The sequence below is a fragment of the Suncus etruscus genome, chromosome 17, assembly GCF_024139225.1.
Source record: "Suncus etruscus isolate mSunEtr1 chromosome 17, mSunEtr1.pri.cur, whole genome shotgun sequence".
Classification (NCBI taxonomy): Eukaryota; Metazoa; Chordata; class Mammalia; order Eulipotyphla; family Soricidae; genus Suncus; species Suncus etruscus.
Window position 1 is genome coordinate 39,141,965 of NC_064864.1, and position 16,072 is coordinate 39,158,036.

General features: G+C 36.7%; 1 protein-coding gene and 1 pseudogene across 1 annotated transcript in view; both read right to left on the reverse strand.

Moving 5' to 3' along the window:
• LOC125994864 (cytochrome P450 2C21-like) overlaps positions 1-14,776 on the reverse strand; it is a 31,616-nt gene extending 16,840 nt beyond the window's left edge. Inside the window, exons 1-3 of the mRNA XM_049764390.1 lie at positions 14,546-14,776; positions 6,310-6,472; positions 2,129-2,278 (exon numbers count right to left, since the gene is read on the reverse strand). Of these exons, the coding sequence (XP_049620347.1) occupies positions 2,129-2,278; positions 6,310-6,472; positions 14,546-14,713 (481 nt within the window). The 5' untranslated portion in view covers positions 14,714-14,776. The remainder of the gene's footprint in view (positions 1-2,128; positions 2,279-6,309; positions 6,473-14,545) is intronic.
• LOC125995188 (uncharacterized) lies at positions 5,478-5,621 on the reverse strand (annotated as a pseudogene).
• Positions 14,777-16,072: the final 1,296 nt, after the last annotated feature.

A 16,072-nucleotide genomic window follows, 5' to 3' on the forward strand; every position in this document is an offset into this window, starting at 1 on the left:
AACAATTTTTTTTATTTCAAATTAGGGCCAGAGCAATAGCACAGCTGGTAGGAAGTTTGCCTTGCAGATGGCCGACTCGGATTTGATCCCCAGTATCCCATAGAATCCCATAGGGTCCCCCAAGTCTGCCAGGAGTGATTTCTAAGCACAAAGCCAGGAGTAATTCCTGACTGCTGCTGGGTGTGGCCAAAAAAATTATCTCGGGGATGGGGAAGCGGGGAAAAATTATCTCAAATTGACCTTTGTTGATCAACATTTTAATAATTCCATTTACCTTTGTGCTGTAACAAATAATATGAAGCACATTTTTGTGCCTGCAAGGTAAATTTGGGACACTGGTGAAGAAAAGGTCACCACTGGTAGTATGATTGGTGTTTGAATATTTAATACCTGAAGTGACTGTTCGAATACAAATTCCACTTGGTAAATCATGGCATTATAATATTTAAAACCTTTTCATAACTCCATCTGAGGTGGAAGTTCAAATTATAGACATTTTGGGTTTGTTTTGTTTTGTGGGGGAGACACACCTGTTGGTGCTCAGGAGTTACTCTTGGTCCTGCTCTCAGAAATCAATTCTGAGGTGGTGCCTGAAAGACCATCTGGAATGCTGGAGATCTAACCTAGGTTGGCTTTGTGCAAGGCAAATGCCATACTCGCTGCGCTATCACTTCGGTCCAGATATATTTTTATTATATCATTGTACATTGTATACTTCTATCATAAAAAAAAATCAGATTATTTGGGTAGTGCCAGCTTAAAAAGTGTCTATGTATCATGTAAACTATGATGTTACTAAGTTAATAACATTCTTGAAAAATATTTTAATAGGCTAGCAATATATAAACCTGATATGACACTTATCTTAGCCCTTCCCACTGCTAATTACCTGATCACCCTTCTAATACATTGATCTACATATATACAATTATGTGTATAAAAGCAACTGTCGACCCTGTCTTTTTTATCCTTTCTGCTAGCCAACAAATAAATTTACATACATACAAATTAAGTATATTTATGCTACTGTAATTGTAGCTCCATTCTTTTACAAAACACCCCTTCATATATACTAGTCATATAGCATTACATATTAGAAGGATTTGATGTTAAATTTTACCACTGAATTCTGATGCTCTTTTTTTTACATATAATTAATTTTAACTGCACAGACTAATTAATTGACCTACATATACTAAGAAATGCTTACAATATTTCTCAAGAAATTTCTAGTAAAGTTACCTCATGTTTCAAGTTTGATTGCCAGTACCATGCCTGGGTACCAATTAAACACAATATGTTTGGGGGTCAAAAAGACAGTACAATAGTTAGGATACTTTCCTTGTATGCCACTAACCCTGACTCAATCTGGGGGACCACATATATTCTTTCCCTCATGCATTACCAGGATGATCTCTTATCACAAAAATAAGTAAATACGGGCCCGGAGAGATAGCACAGCGGCGTTTGCCTTGCAAGCAGCCAATCCAAGACCAAAGGTGGTTGGTTCAAATCTCGGTGTCCCATATGGTCCCCTGTGCCTGCAAGGAGCTATTTCTGAGCAGACGGCCAGGAGTAACCCCTGAACACCGCCGGGTGTGGCCCAAAAAACAAACAAACAAACAAAAAAGTAAATACTAAGTATCTCCAGGTATGACTCTGAAACAATAAACTAAATTACATAAATCAATATATTCTTTTTCTTGTTCTTTGCTCTTTCATTTTGGGGGGACTGTTTATTTGGGGGGGGTGTTGGGTCACACCGGATGATGCTCAGGGGTTACTCCTGGCTATGCTTTCAGAAATCACTCCTGGCTTAGGGAACCATATGGGGTGCTGGGGGATTGAACAGCGGTCCATCCTAGGTCAACAAGGCAAACACCCTACCACTGCACCACCTCTCTGGTCCCATTCTTTGCTCTTTCAACTGTCATGCAAAGAGAAGGATTTTGGATAATGCTGATACTATAGAATCTGATACCTTAAAAATCCTTTTTCTCCACTTCTTATTGTTATCATGTTAATAAAATTAAACTTGCTTTTCAGCCATTAGATATTTCTTTAGCCTACATTTAAAAGCATTTTATCTACCCAAACTATTACTGTAATGACATTATGAAATACACACCATTGGTTTTTTTCAAGGCTTCCACCAGACACAAAGCCTCCTCTTGAATTCTATCTTCAATTGTCCTTTTTCCCATCCCCATATTCCTCAAAATTGTGAGAACAAAACGCCGGTTTTGCTTCCATATTTCTCCATTGCTGAAAGCCACTCCTAATAGGTCAGGAAGAAAGAAAAAAAGAAAATATTCATAGCCACAAACTCTAACTCCTACTCTTCATTTTTGGCAATGATAAAGATACTTTGTTGAGATGTAAATACAGTGGTAGAAGTTTAAGAAATTTTCATGGAACTCAACCTTCTAACACAGATAGGATCTTACTTGCTTAGTTTTATAAACTCTTATTCAAGGACCTCCTTGAGTTCTTCTAAACCATAGAATACTGTGAAGCAATCATGTTACTCATTTTTTTTTTTGGCTGATGAGAATGCTGAAGCTTTGAAGACAAAATTCTTGTTGTCTGGTCACACAACTACTAATTCATGGGTTAAATAAGTTAGGAATAAAATTTTCTCTATTGACTGTTGAATATTATGAGTAGAATTTTGGAGACACAACTAAAGGAATCACATTTATAAAAGAGACAACTCTTAAGCACTGCAAGAAAGTTCAAGAAAGACTATTCATCAGATTAGACTCATTTTCAGTGTCATCTCATTTTAGCATTTCCTATTTGCTAAATTTCTTCTGTGAAATGTAGTACTAGCACCAAATACAGTCAGGATAAAGATTTTCAGGGTCAAAAAGTTCTATTAGGTCAAAATATATTGTTTCTTATAAATTTTTTCCAAAAAGATCTGAGAGAACGATGCTCAAGTGAAATTGACTTTTTCAAACATTTTTCTCCCCTGAGTCCAGTAACTTATCAGAATCATTCAAACAATCAGAAGTTGATGATTGGTTCCAAAAACACATGCAATTTAGAAAGTTGTGGGGAAGGTTAGTACCTAAGCCTGCCTACTTCCCAGCTAGATCCCAATTCTTTGCCTCTATGACCTGGTCCTGTGAATTTAGAGTGTCTGAACGTAACTAGAAAGCTGAACTCAGTCAATATTATTCTCCTAAAAGCTGCCAATACAGTCATGAAATCCTTTACTTTATATCTCACAAAGAGCATGCATCAACATTTTAACTCTAGTTACCTATATCCAACAACACATACATACACAAAAAAATAAACTTCAGACTACAAAGGTCACAATAGGAAAGATCAGAGCCCTTATATGCTTAGTACGCAAAGATGGTAGCTCTGAAGACTCAAACAGTAATAACCAGATATATAACCTCTTTAATAAGGATTTTAAAGAGAATTTGTTCAAAGAGCTCAAAAATTCAATGAAATGAACAACCAATAAAACACAAGAGGTTATGAAAGTAAAGATGAGAAAACTACAAGTAGAAATGACATAACTAAAAAATTTGGTAGATGATATAAAAAACCCACTGGAAGGTCTCAGCATCAGAGTAACAGCATTTGAAAACAGAATTAGTGCACTATATACACCCATACACCACTCCTAGGGATATACCCTAGGAGCCTGAAAACACCAGGCAGAAAAGTCCTCTGCATTCCTGTTTATCACAGAACTATTTACAATAGCTAGCATCTGGAAACAACCCAATTGCCCAAAAACAGATAAGTGGCTAAGAAAATGGTGGTACATCTACACAACTGAATACTATACAGCTATTAGTATAAATTAAGTCATGAAATTTGCTTAGGCATGGATGGATATGGAGAATATTATGCTGAGTGAAACAAGTCAGAGGGAGAAGGATAGATATAGAATAACCTCACTTTTTGTGTGATATTAGAAAAAGAAAAGATATTATGATAATAATATCCAGAGATAACAGAGATGAGAGTCAGAAAGACCAATTAGAAGGTTGCCACAAATAGTGGATCAGTGCAGTTAGGGTAGAGAAGGGACCACTTTGACAACTATGATAATGAAAGTTGAAACTAATCACTATGGACAAAACTAAAGTGCTAAAAGAGGACAACGTGATATGCATATACATACCCCTTCATTAACAAACCACAGTGTCAAAAGAGAATAAAAGGAAGAGAGAGTATGTGTGTGAGGGAGAAAGAGAGGGAGAGAGAGGTAAAATGTCTGCCAAGAGGCAGGCAGCTGGGAGGTTGGAGGGAAACTGAAGACACTGGTGGCAGGGAAAGTGTACTGGTAAAGGGTGGTGTAAATTGTATGACTAAAACTCAATTAAAAACTTTTTGTAACCATGGTACTTAAATAAAGTAATTATTAAATTTAAAGTGTGACTAAATAAAGGTTTACAGATGACCACTAACAACAACAGAAGAATTAGTGAGCACCAAAATGAGGTACAGAAACCTCCAGGCAACAAATGATAATTAAAATAAGCCTCAAAAAATGAGTAGCAAATAAAAGAACTCTAGGATAAATTCAAAATAAATAAAATAAGAATTACTGGGGTCTCAAAAGTTCAGGAAGAGAATTCTGGGGAAGAAGCATTAGTCAAAAAAATAATAATAATAATCACTGGGAAGTTTCCAGAGCCAAAGCACAAATACCCAGATTCAAGAGGCCTAAACTAGCTAAAAGAGACCCAAATAACACTCTAAGACACATCCTAATTAACAAAATGACAAAAGTCAATAATAGATAAAATATTGAAAGTAGCAAGATCATGAAGAAAATCATGTACAAAGGAGCATCCTTTAAGATTTACAGCAGATTTCTGACATTCAGTGGGTCAGAAGACATTGTAGACATAGTTGGATTTTTTTTAACTTTTTTTTTTTTTTTGATGCTCAGGGTTACTCCTGGCTATGCGCTCAGAAATCACCCCTGGCTTGGGGGGGGGGGGACCATATGGGACACCGGGTGATCGAACTGCAGTCTGTCCTAGACTAGTGCTTGCAAGGCAAATGCCTTACTTCTAGTGCCACCTCTCTGGCCCCTTTTTGTTTTTATTTAAAAAAAAAAACTCAGCAATATAAAAGTCTCATCAAAAATACTTCACCCAGAGAAACTCTCATTTATATAAAGGAACAATACAGAACTTCATGTAAAATCAATAGCTCAGAAATTTTATAGGCTCAAAACCAACTTTACAAGATGAACTGTAAAGGCTCACAAAATTCAGATGGGATTCATCCCTGGCTTGCAGGAACAATTAACATAATACACCATATCAATAAAAGACAGTTAAATTATCATATCATTAGATGCAAAGAAAGCAACTGACAAGATCCATCTGACAGCTTCAGCTGAAAAGGCAGCCCAGATATATTTGAAATAGAAGCCCCAGGAAAAACAAACATGACCACTATGGCATCATCAAGTTCTCTCCATTAGTCAGCCATGATGAAGATAGAAGATAGCAATACACTTGTTTTCATTGTGGATGCCAAGGCTAGCACCAGACTAAACAGACCGTTAAGAAATACAAATACCTTACTGATAAGAACAGATACTACACTTGATCTTAGCCAAAAGGCCAAGAAGTGATAAATACAAGTACTTTAAAAGCTTTTCCTAATATCAATTTTCATTCATACTTATATATCATTTAATTCTATTTTCAAACATGCTTATGTGTTTTTCATTAATTATATTTAATTTAATATTTTTTTTGGTTTTTGGGCCACACCCGGGTGATGCTCAAAGGTTACTCCTGGCTATGTGCTCAGAAATCGCTCCTGGCTTGGGGAACCTGGCTTGGGATCGAACCACAGTCTATCCTACAGTTTGCACCACTGTTCCGACCCCCTAATTTAAATACTTCTTAAGAATTTTAGAAAGCAAGTTTGAAAATAATGTTGGAATTATTAAATATCTATGTTCATTTTACACTTACTACCCAAGTTTCTTAAAGTAGTGACCATGGATTGGGCTAGAGAGCAAAATATAGGGGTATAAATAACATCATTTTTTACAATCACTTTTTTCTTTCTTTCATTATCTTGACCAGTCACAATTCAAAATAAAAATAATTTATACTCCAAGAAATACAGGCAGCTTTTTTTGTATTTAATATTTCATGGGAGCACTGTGTCACCATTATAATTTAAAATATGCACTAATGAATCTTATATAAATTATTGGAATTATGTTCTCATAATTTATCTAAACATATTTTCAAATTCCTTAGTCTATTTAAGTCTTTGCCCACACTCATTTCCCAAAGAAAAACTTACCTAATCCTTGGTTAAACCTGTCTAATACCGGGAAACTTCCTCTGCCAGAAAACACATCGCCATGATCAATCAAGGCTTCTTTCACTGCCTCATATCCATGTAGCACCACCGTTGGCTTCATGCCAAAATACACAGTGAACACAGGACCATAAACTTCTGCAAGCTTGAAAAAATACAAGACTAGTAACATAGTCAAAACTAAAAATGTTAATAAGCAACTCAATATCATTACTTTACAATACTCTAGAATTTCAGAGGTAGAATCATACCTCTAAATATATATAACACTCATGATATATGAGCCAGGTTTCTACTATCATCTCACTATCATAACTCTCCCATATTCTGCTTTGTCTTATGATATCCACTGTGATTTTACCAAGTAGTCTAATTGTTTGTTTTCATGTTTATATGAGTGAGACCATCAAGGAAAAGTCTTCCTGTTTCCTATATCTTTTACTTAGCATACTTATCATTTTGTAAGTAAATATTCAAGCACTTCTTTATCCTTTCTGCTGTTGATGGACATCTAGAATGAACTATAACTGGCTATTATGATAGTGCTGAAATGAAAATCTTTTCAGTCAACTTTTTTCAGATTCTTCAGATGCGTGCCTTGAAATGGTACTATAAAATTACATGGCATTTTCAAGTTTAGTTTTCATAAAAGCTGCACCAATTTCCTTTCCCATCAGTAGCATACCAGAATTAATTTTTCTCCATGCCTTTCCAAAAATTTTCTACTAATTTATTGACATAGATTATTATAACCAGAGTGAGTTTTTAGATCATTGTGGTCTTGATTTGCTTTTTCCTAATAATAAGTAGTATTGAGAATTTTTTCATTTGTCTCTGACATCTGTATATGTCTCCCTTAGAGACGTGTTTTATGTTCACTTTTTATTAGGTTGTTGCTGTTTACTTTATTATTTTGTTTTGTTTAGTTTTGAGGCCAAATGCTGCTGCACTCAGGAGTTCTTCCTGACTCTACTCCTAGCAGGATCTGGGACCATATGAACCCAGGTTGACTGCATACAAGGTAAATGCCTTACCCACTGTGCTATCACTCTGATCTTGTTTTATTCTTGATTTGCATATATTGTGTATGTGACAATAAGGTTGCTCTTATATTTTCTTTTACTCTTATAAGCTTTCTAATTTTAAGTAGTTTCATTTTTTATTTACAGTGCCATTGCAGTTGAGTCTCAAAATATATCCCTGGGTCAGAGTCCAGGAGTGTGTGACCGACTTTCTTCTTTATAGAGTTTGGGATGTAATATAAATATTGTATCTATCTAGAGTTATTTTTCTTGCACAATCAAATATTGTTCTTAAATGTTTTTTTAGACTTTTTTTTTTTGGTTTCCTGGCTCCATGCTCAGAAATCGCTCCTGGCAGGCTCGAGGACCATATGGGATGCTGGGATTCGAACCACCATCCTTCTGAATGCAAGGCGAATTTCCTACCTCCATGGTATCTCTCTGGTCCCTAAAATTATTTTCTTAATTTACCTAGTATCTAACTATCTCTTTGTACATAAAAAATGCAACAAGCTAGTGTATGCTGACTTTTTATTATGCTATTTTTGTTGTTGTTGTTGTTGTTTTTGGGTCACACCTGGCAGTGCTCAGGGGTTATTCCTGGCTCTATGCTCAGAAATAGTCCCCAGCAGGCTCAGGGGACCACATGGGATGCCAGGATTTGAACCACAATCCTTCTGCATGCAAGGCAAAGGCCTTACCACTGTGCTATCTCTCCGGCCCCTTATTATGCAATTTTTACAAAAATTATTCATTATTTCTGATAGTTTTTTATGCACTCTTTAGGGTTTTCTATATATTTTAACATGTTATATGTTATATGCAAACAGTGGTAGTTTGCTTCTTTTTGAAGTATATTTATTTCATTTTCTTCTTGCCTAAATGCTCTTGCTATAATTTTCAAAATTATGTTAAACAGCAATGTCTTGTTTTAGATAGTGAGATTAAAAACTTTTAGTTTTTTATTATTCTATACTAGCCACGGAACTGTTATAATTGTATTTATTATGCTAATGTATATTCCTTATGTTCAATGTATTATTCTCACAAATGGACATTAAACCTTGTCAAATACTTTTCCAATGTTGATGATATAAGCAAATGAATATTTATAATTGTTTCTGTTGATGTGGTGTGTTTCCTTATTTGATTTGTGAATGTATGACTGTTATATATGAAAACATTTCCATAAGATTATTATGTTGATACTGGAGAGGGAAGCTGTAGCTGGATCCAGAAGAGCCCATATGCCAGGATTCCTGCTCCTCTCCTACTGGTATGCTGGGAATCTGGGCAGACAACTGGCCAATGGCCTCCTGGGCTGACCACTTAGTCCAGAAGACCGAGAGCCCCCCATGCCAAACTGGTCCTCAAGGCCAGGTCTGGCAACTGGGCTCTGGGGGGAGGGGGAGGAGGGAAACTCCTCCTGTATTCATACTGAACCCTCTGCAGCGGTGTCTTTTCTTACTAATACTCATTTTCATAATCACGCGGGCACAAATATACTTTTTAAGCATTATCTAAAAATGTTCTTTATTCTAGACGGTTCCTAGGAAAGGAAACGGAATGCCAAAGATTTGGATGATAACACTCAAATAGATCTTTAAAGTCAGTCTTTATGTGGACGTGACTTTTCGTACTGACTCCAAGCCGGAAATCACAAACAATTCATATATATATATATATGAATTGTTTGTGATTTCGGCTTGTATATATATATATACACACATACATATATATTGTATATAGCCCCTGTCATGTATTGCCTTTCCCCTACCCCTATGTCTCTTCTATCCCCTCATCTCCCAATCCTGATCCGTTATCTTCCCCTAATTTAACCCTCTTTACCCTCAGTTCCTAACTCGGTAGGCACCAAGTTTGACCTCCTGCCCCAACAGACCACCTTCCAGCTCCTCAGTGAAAAACACCCTCTAGGTCCCCGTTCTCATGTCTCGGAAAAGAACTAAAACCAGCACGCCTGCCGACTCATACTTGATGGCCCTTCTCACCCCCACCAAATCGTGGACTGTTGCACGATACAGGAATCAGCCTCAGCAAAACTCCCAGCTCAAAGACACTATGTGGTCTGGTAATGCAGCAAAGCATCTCTCAAACTCAATTCCAAGGCCTGTGAATCGAAAAGTACCTTGGCTTTTACTCCCCACAAGAATATATCAAACCTAATTGGGAGTCTTATATTGCCTAAGGGAGCTCAATACCTGTATAACAATACATCTTAAGATGTGTATTCCTAAATATACAGGTAGCCTCCTCCACCACTTGTTTTATTCGAATACCTTTTCTTTTTAACTCAGTTTTATTTATTTGTTCTATTTTAATATATACATTTTTTTCTCTATCCTTACCATTTTTGGTGCTGCTTGGTACAAAAAGCCTTGATTGAGATAAAAGCTCAGAACAAAACCAGACAACAGAGACTGTGTGTGCAGCCTGTCATCCTAACCCAGAATAACACCAGCAACACAGTATGACACCATACATTTTTGTATGAGCACAGTAAAAAAGGGGGACACCATAGACACAGAAACAAGATCTTATCTTCTAGGAATAAGAACTCACTTTTTATAGCAGAAGGATGCCTCCCACCCTGAACATGTGTCATGTGGATACAACGAGTCCCCAGGAGATTAGACAGTGTTAGTTCAATCCCAAACCCCAGATCCCCTACGTAGAAATGATACAGCTCCGGGCAACACCACCAGGAACTAAGCTCCATTGGGAGATTTATAACATTGCTCTGGCACCAACTTGTGCCAGTTTTGATATGACAACGAGGAAAGGAAAACTTGACCTAAGACCAGGCTGACCTATCACATCACCTAACACTAAGTGGAAATCAGAAGAGATACCGTTCTTTGAACTGTGAAAAATAAGAGCACCAACAATAGAAAACTGACTTTGACAACCGTGACTAAACAGAACCTACCTTGGAACTAATAAGGAAAACCCTACCCTAGGCTGTAGCCCAGGACACATAAAAAACAACAACAACAACAAGATGTCTTATTGCAGAGGTCCAACTTGGACAACAGAGACTGAGCAGAACCTTTGGATCCATAATATCCTAGGCTTCTGCTTAGGACTGAACGAAAACAGGAAGCAAGTGTTACAGAAGACTGAACACAACAACAACGATGGATAGAAACTTCTAGAACCTAGAGACTCTATCCTAGACCCTGACCTATAACCCGTGCAAATACCAAGATAGCTAGCTACAGTGGCTTGATTTTCTCACACACAACAGAGAGGAAACTTTCCTGGCATCACAAAAAAAGCCTTTGGGATGGGGTAATGAGTATATATGGAGCCAGGGGTTGATCCCATGATGGTAGTATGCTTCAAGGATGGAGAAACCCTGAAACTCTTAGGCCATGGGAATTCCCTTTCTTCCCCAATGCTTAGTGTACCTATGCAAAAAAAAAAAAAGTGGGGGGAACGCCAAACCCTACCACTCCAGCACCCATAGGTTTTCTTGTTTTGTTTTGATTTGTTAGTTATTGACTTTATTTTCCTTCTCTTTTTTTCTTCCACTTTTCTCTTTCTTTTTCACTCTTGTGGTTATTATTTAGAGATTTGTTTTTATTTTTATTTTTATTTGCCGAGTCCATTTTTTTCTTTTTTCTTCCATTTCTTTTTCTTTTTTTTTTCTCCTTTCTTTTTTTGGTAGTCGTCACCAAATTTTTTTTTCTCCCTTTTTTCTTGTCCTTTTTATCTCCAATGACGGTGGAATGGATGCTCAATCTACAACAAGCTGTAAAGTGGAGACCAGTTGCACTAGCATTCTGGGGGGCAAAAGAGGGAAATATGGGATGCATACTGGGAACAGGGGTGGAGGGAGGATAGCTCTGGTGGTGGGAATGCCCCTCATTCATTGTCATTATGTACCATAAATGATGCAGTGAAAGATTTGTAATGCACTTTGGTCACAATAAAAATTAAAAAAAAAAAAAGATTATTATGTTACTGATCCTACCCTAATCAATAATTGTGCCCTACCCTAGGGTGTGACCTGGAATTCTGCTCTCTCCCTAGGGTGAAACCTGATTCTGGTGTATAAAAACAAGGGTCTGTGGAAAGCAGGGGCTTTTTTTCTGGGGTTTTTGCTTCAGCCTTATCCACTGAATAAAGCTGATATCTCCTGAAGCCTGACTGCTTGTGAATTTTCTACCCACCGCTATCACCTCAGAGCTGCCGGCTGAACAGGGTGGCAGATGCATAGTCTGAGCTGGAGGAGAAAGACCTCATCTTCCATCCCACTGTCATCCAGCCCCATCAAGGGCTGACTTGCAACATACGACCATCCTTGTATCTTTCAAATGGATCTTACTTGATCATAGTTGAGTAATTTGATGCATTATTGGATTCAAGTTGCAAGATTTTATTGAAAACATTTGTATCTATATTCTAAGATAAACCAAGCAGTTTCACAAGGGTTATAAAAATTGTATTGCTCCTTTCTATGAATAAATTTTGTTTTCATTTACATTTTACCTATTTTATTTTATTTTTTACTTCTTCTACTCCCAGACCATAGAGTTCTTACTGGAAAATCTGAAGAAAATCTGATAGGTCTTTTTTGTATATAACATTTCCCCTAGAAGCTTAACATTTTTAAAGCATTGTTTTCTTTTTTATCTATTTAAGTACCAGGATTACAAAATTGTTCATAATTAAGTTTAGCCATACAATGCACACCACTCTTCACTAGGGCACATTTCCTATTGCCAATGTCCCCAGTTTCCCTCCCACCCTTGCCCTGCCTGCCTATGGGCAAGATATATTACTACTCTCACTCTTTCTCTGTCTTTGTCTTTGTCTCTGCCTCTCTCCATTTTTTTTTTCTTTTTGATATCCTTTTTTTTCCCTTTCTGAGAGATAAATGGGAACAGTCCTGCCCACTCGGCAGAGAAGTGGGACCAGTGCCATGAGGGGATTACCAAGAAGTATTATTGTCTTTTGTTAATTTGATAGCCCATGTACCTTGGTATAGGTCATTTTACATAAAAGTGTTTGGTGTTTTCTCAGCTCTTTAGACGTCTAAGTTAGTTTTTTCCTAAGGATTAATGGGTTCTCCATTATTATTTCTTTGAATGCATTTTCTATTCCCTTTTCTCTTTTAACATTCTCAAAAAGTTATTTTTCTTTTTTTATTTGCCTACATAACCAAAGGAGAAATTCAGAGCCTCCTACGGAAAAATAAGTAAATAATAATAATAATAATAACAATAAAGTATGTATAAGCAAGCTAGAGTGGTGGAGTGTGCTTCCCCGCCATGAAAGTGCGTCATCATCCCAAGGTGAACAGTCTCAGCATGAAGGAGTAAAGAAACGAGCAAACGAGCAGCTCCCACTCCACTGCCATGCACTCCTCTTAGTCAATGAATCCTAGCCTGGGATGCAGAAAACACCATACTGCTACCATGACAGTGGAGAAACAACACAGGCCTCTCCTATGCTAAGAATGAAGATGGTAGCTCTGATGACCCACAAAGTACTAACTACCTATTTAGCCTGTAGGATAAGGACTTTAGAAAAGAAATAAGGAGGATGTTCGTAGAACTTAAAAAGATAGTGGAACAAACTGAACCTGGCACAAGTAAGAGTCAAGAGGAAATGAGAGTAGAAATGAGAAAACTTGAAACTAAAATTACAGGAGTGATTTCTGAGCATAAAACCAGGAGTCTAATCTAAGCAAATCAGATGTGATCCACATGTGACTTGATGACTATGTTTTCATTAACTGATAAAGTAGAAGTGATGTATGTAAATATTATAGTCTCCCATAGATGGTAACAGGATACCCTCCATTTTCTCTCCTACCTTAGTAGAAATGGCAGGATGTAGGTGACATCACTATGGCTAAGTAAATAAAGAGAGTAACTGAGTGATCCTTGAGTTCAGCCCCATCACCACCACCAAAAAGAAATATATATGTATATATATATATACATTTATATATGCCTTACAATAACTGATTCTCTTAATAATGTCATAGTGGACAACTTTCAACACTCTTCTATAGATAATCATATGAGATAGAAATAAGCTTCTGTGTTCTTAGACAACTATATTGTCAAAGTCTTTCCTTCATGTAAAATAAAGGCTTAAGGATCCAGAGAAATATAGTACAATGAGTGGGACAGTTGCCCGGCACACAGCCAGCCTGTGTTCAATCCCTGTCATGTTGGTCCCCAAAGCACAGCCAGGAGTAATTCCTGAATGGAAAGCCAAGAGTAAACCCATGAGTATTGCCCGTGTGGTCTGAACCCTTTACCCAAAAATGCATATTTAAGCTCTTTTCTCTAATCCAATGTTTTAGTCCATGTGTAATTTTACATTCATAAAGTAGCCAAAGTAATCAAGACAAATGTGAAAAATATTAGAGACCATCAGGAATAATTACTAGGTCATGGTACGAACAAACAGCTTATACATTTGGCAATGTCCATAACCATCCCATGGATTTCATCTTTCTGGCAGTCTCTCTGTTATATGTTCATTTAATATTATTTTTGTTATTTTGGGGACTACATATTCCTGACTCAGAGATAATACTTATCAGGCTTATGAGGTGCCAGTGATCAAACCCATGTTAACTACATGCAATGCCTTATCAATGCAGGAAACAATCCCTGCATGCCACTTAAAATGTATCTTGTTATTCATTGGAAACTTCCTTTTTTTTTTTTCTTTTTTTTGTGGTTTTTGGATCACACCCGGCAGTGCTAAGGGGTTTTTCCTGGCTCCATACTCAGAAATTGCTCCTGGCAGGCACGGGGGACCATATGGGATGCTGGGATTTGAACCGATGACCTTCTGCATGAAGGTAAACACCTTACCTCCATGCTATCTCTCCGGCCCCTGGAAACTTTCTTTTGAAGCTACTTCTAATCATGATGGCTGGTACTATGTTTTCTTTTCTTTTCTTTTTTCTTTTTTTTTTTTTAGGTCACATCTTTCATTGCTCAGGGGTAATTCCTGGTTCTGCATTCAGGAATTACTCCTGGTGGGCTCAGGGGACCATATGGACTGCTGAAGATTGAACCTGGTTGCCTGCATGCAAGGCAAGCACCCTACTCACTGTCCTATCACTCCAGTCCCTGGTACCATAGTTTCTTTAAACATTACTCTGTTTTACTTGATGCAAATGAATGTATAAAAATAATCATGCTCACCTTTAGTAAAGATTTGTTGACATCTCTGGTATCTATTTGTAGAATATTTCCGATGATAGGTAGAGGAGTGGGACCAGGTGGTAGTTTCCCTTTGTTAGAGCTTTGATTCCATAAAAAAAGGAAAATCAAAAAAGAAAGACAAATCACCAGGGCTATAAAGAGATCCATTGTTAGTATGCCTATGCCAAAGCTTAGAATCCAAACATTTTGTGAACACTAGAGGCAAGCTGGTTACCAAACATGTACTTTGTACTTGAAATTTGAGATTTTTGCTTTATCTCCAGGGCTATAAAGAGATCCATTGTTAGTATGCCTAATCCAAAGCTTAGAATTCAAACATTTATGAATACTAGAGTCAAGCTGGTTACCAAACATGTACTTTGTACTTGAAATTTGAGACAAATATTACTCTATCTCCAATGCACTTTGATATATTGGCAGAAACAGAAATTGGAAATGTTCAACTTAGTATTGATACTATATAAGTTGCTTATGAAAAATTCCAACTAAAGTTATTCAATTCTTTTTAGAATATCTTAATGTTGAATTTTTTGAAAGACTGAAATCAATATTCTTGAAAGAAATTAAAACTGCTATTTTGTTTAGAATTCCTCATCTTCACAACTTCTAGCTTCTGGCTTCAAAGTAGTGACTCTTGAGTACACTTCTTTTGTTCTTTCAATGAGAGAAAATGTTTTTTTCAAATGTTTTTTCCAAAATCATTAATACGTGAACAAAAAAATATGTCCTTTTCCCAAAAGATACCAGAAATGGGCCAGAATAAGACAGAAGGGGAATAGAATAGAATAAAAAAGTATATATATAAAAAATTAGGAACAATTTGTTGGTAGAAATGTGATTTAAAAAATAATTTTCTTTCAGTTTGTGTGAATACTGTCTAGTTCTAGTCCTATGGAAAACGGTATGAAGATTTCTCAGAAAAAATAAGAAGAGTTCTGCCACATGACATAGCAACTCCACTTCTTAGTATCTACCCACGGGACACAAAAACCTTCATTCAAAAGGACATAAGCACACCACTATTTATTGCAGGAAACAATTCTAAAATGTGTATGGTAATACAAAAATCCTAGAATATGCAGTACAGTTCTAAGAGAAAGAAAAATGAAGCATAATGCTCCCTGGGATATTTATTCTTACAGTGTGAGGATAGTTTAGTACTGAATCAGTGATATCTTTCTGTTTGAACTAGGTAGTACTGGGGACTAACAGGAACATGATCTACACTGGAGACAATGTGTTACTTCAGAGAAGTCAGAGTTGGCATATATAAGATGTGTCTTTAGCCACAAAATATTTTATTTTAAATATGACAGTAACCTAGAAGAGGATTGGCAGTAGATTCTCTTTAAAGGTTTGAAAGAATTTAATAGTGAATTCAACTGCACCTTGGTTTTTTGTTTTTAGGAAGCCTTTTAACTACTCTTTCAATTTCACAAATAGTGATAGGTCTGTTCAGGCATTCCAGGTCATCTTGGTTCAACCTGAAAACTTGTAGGAGTCCAA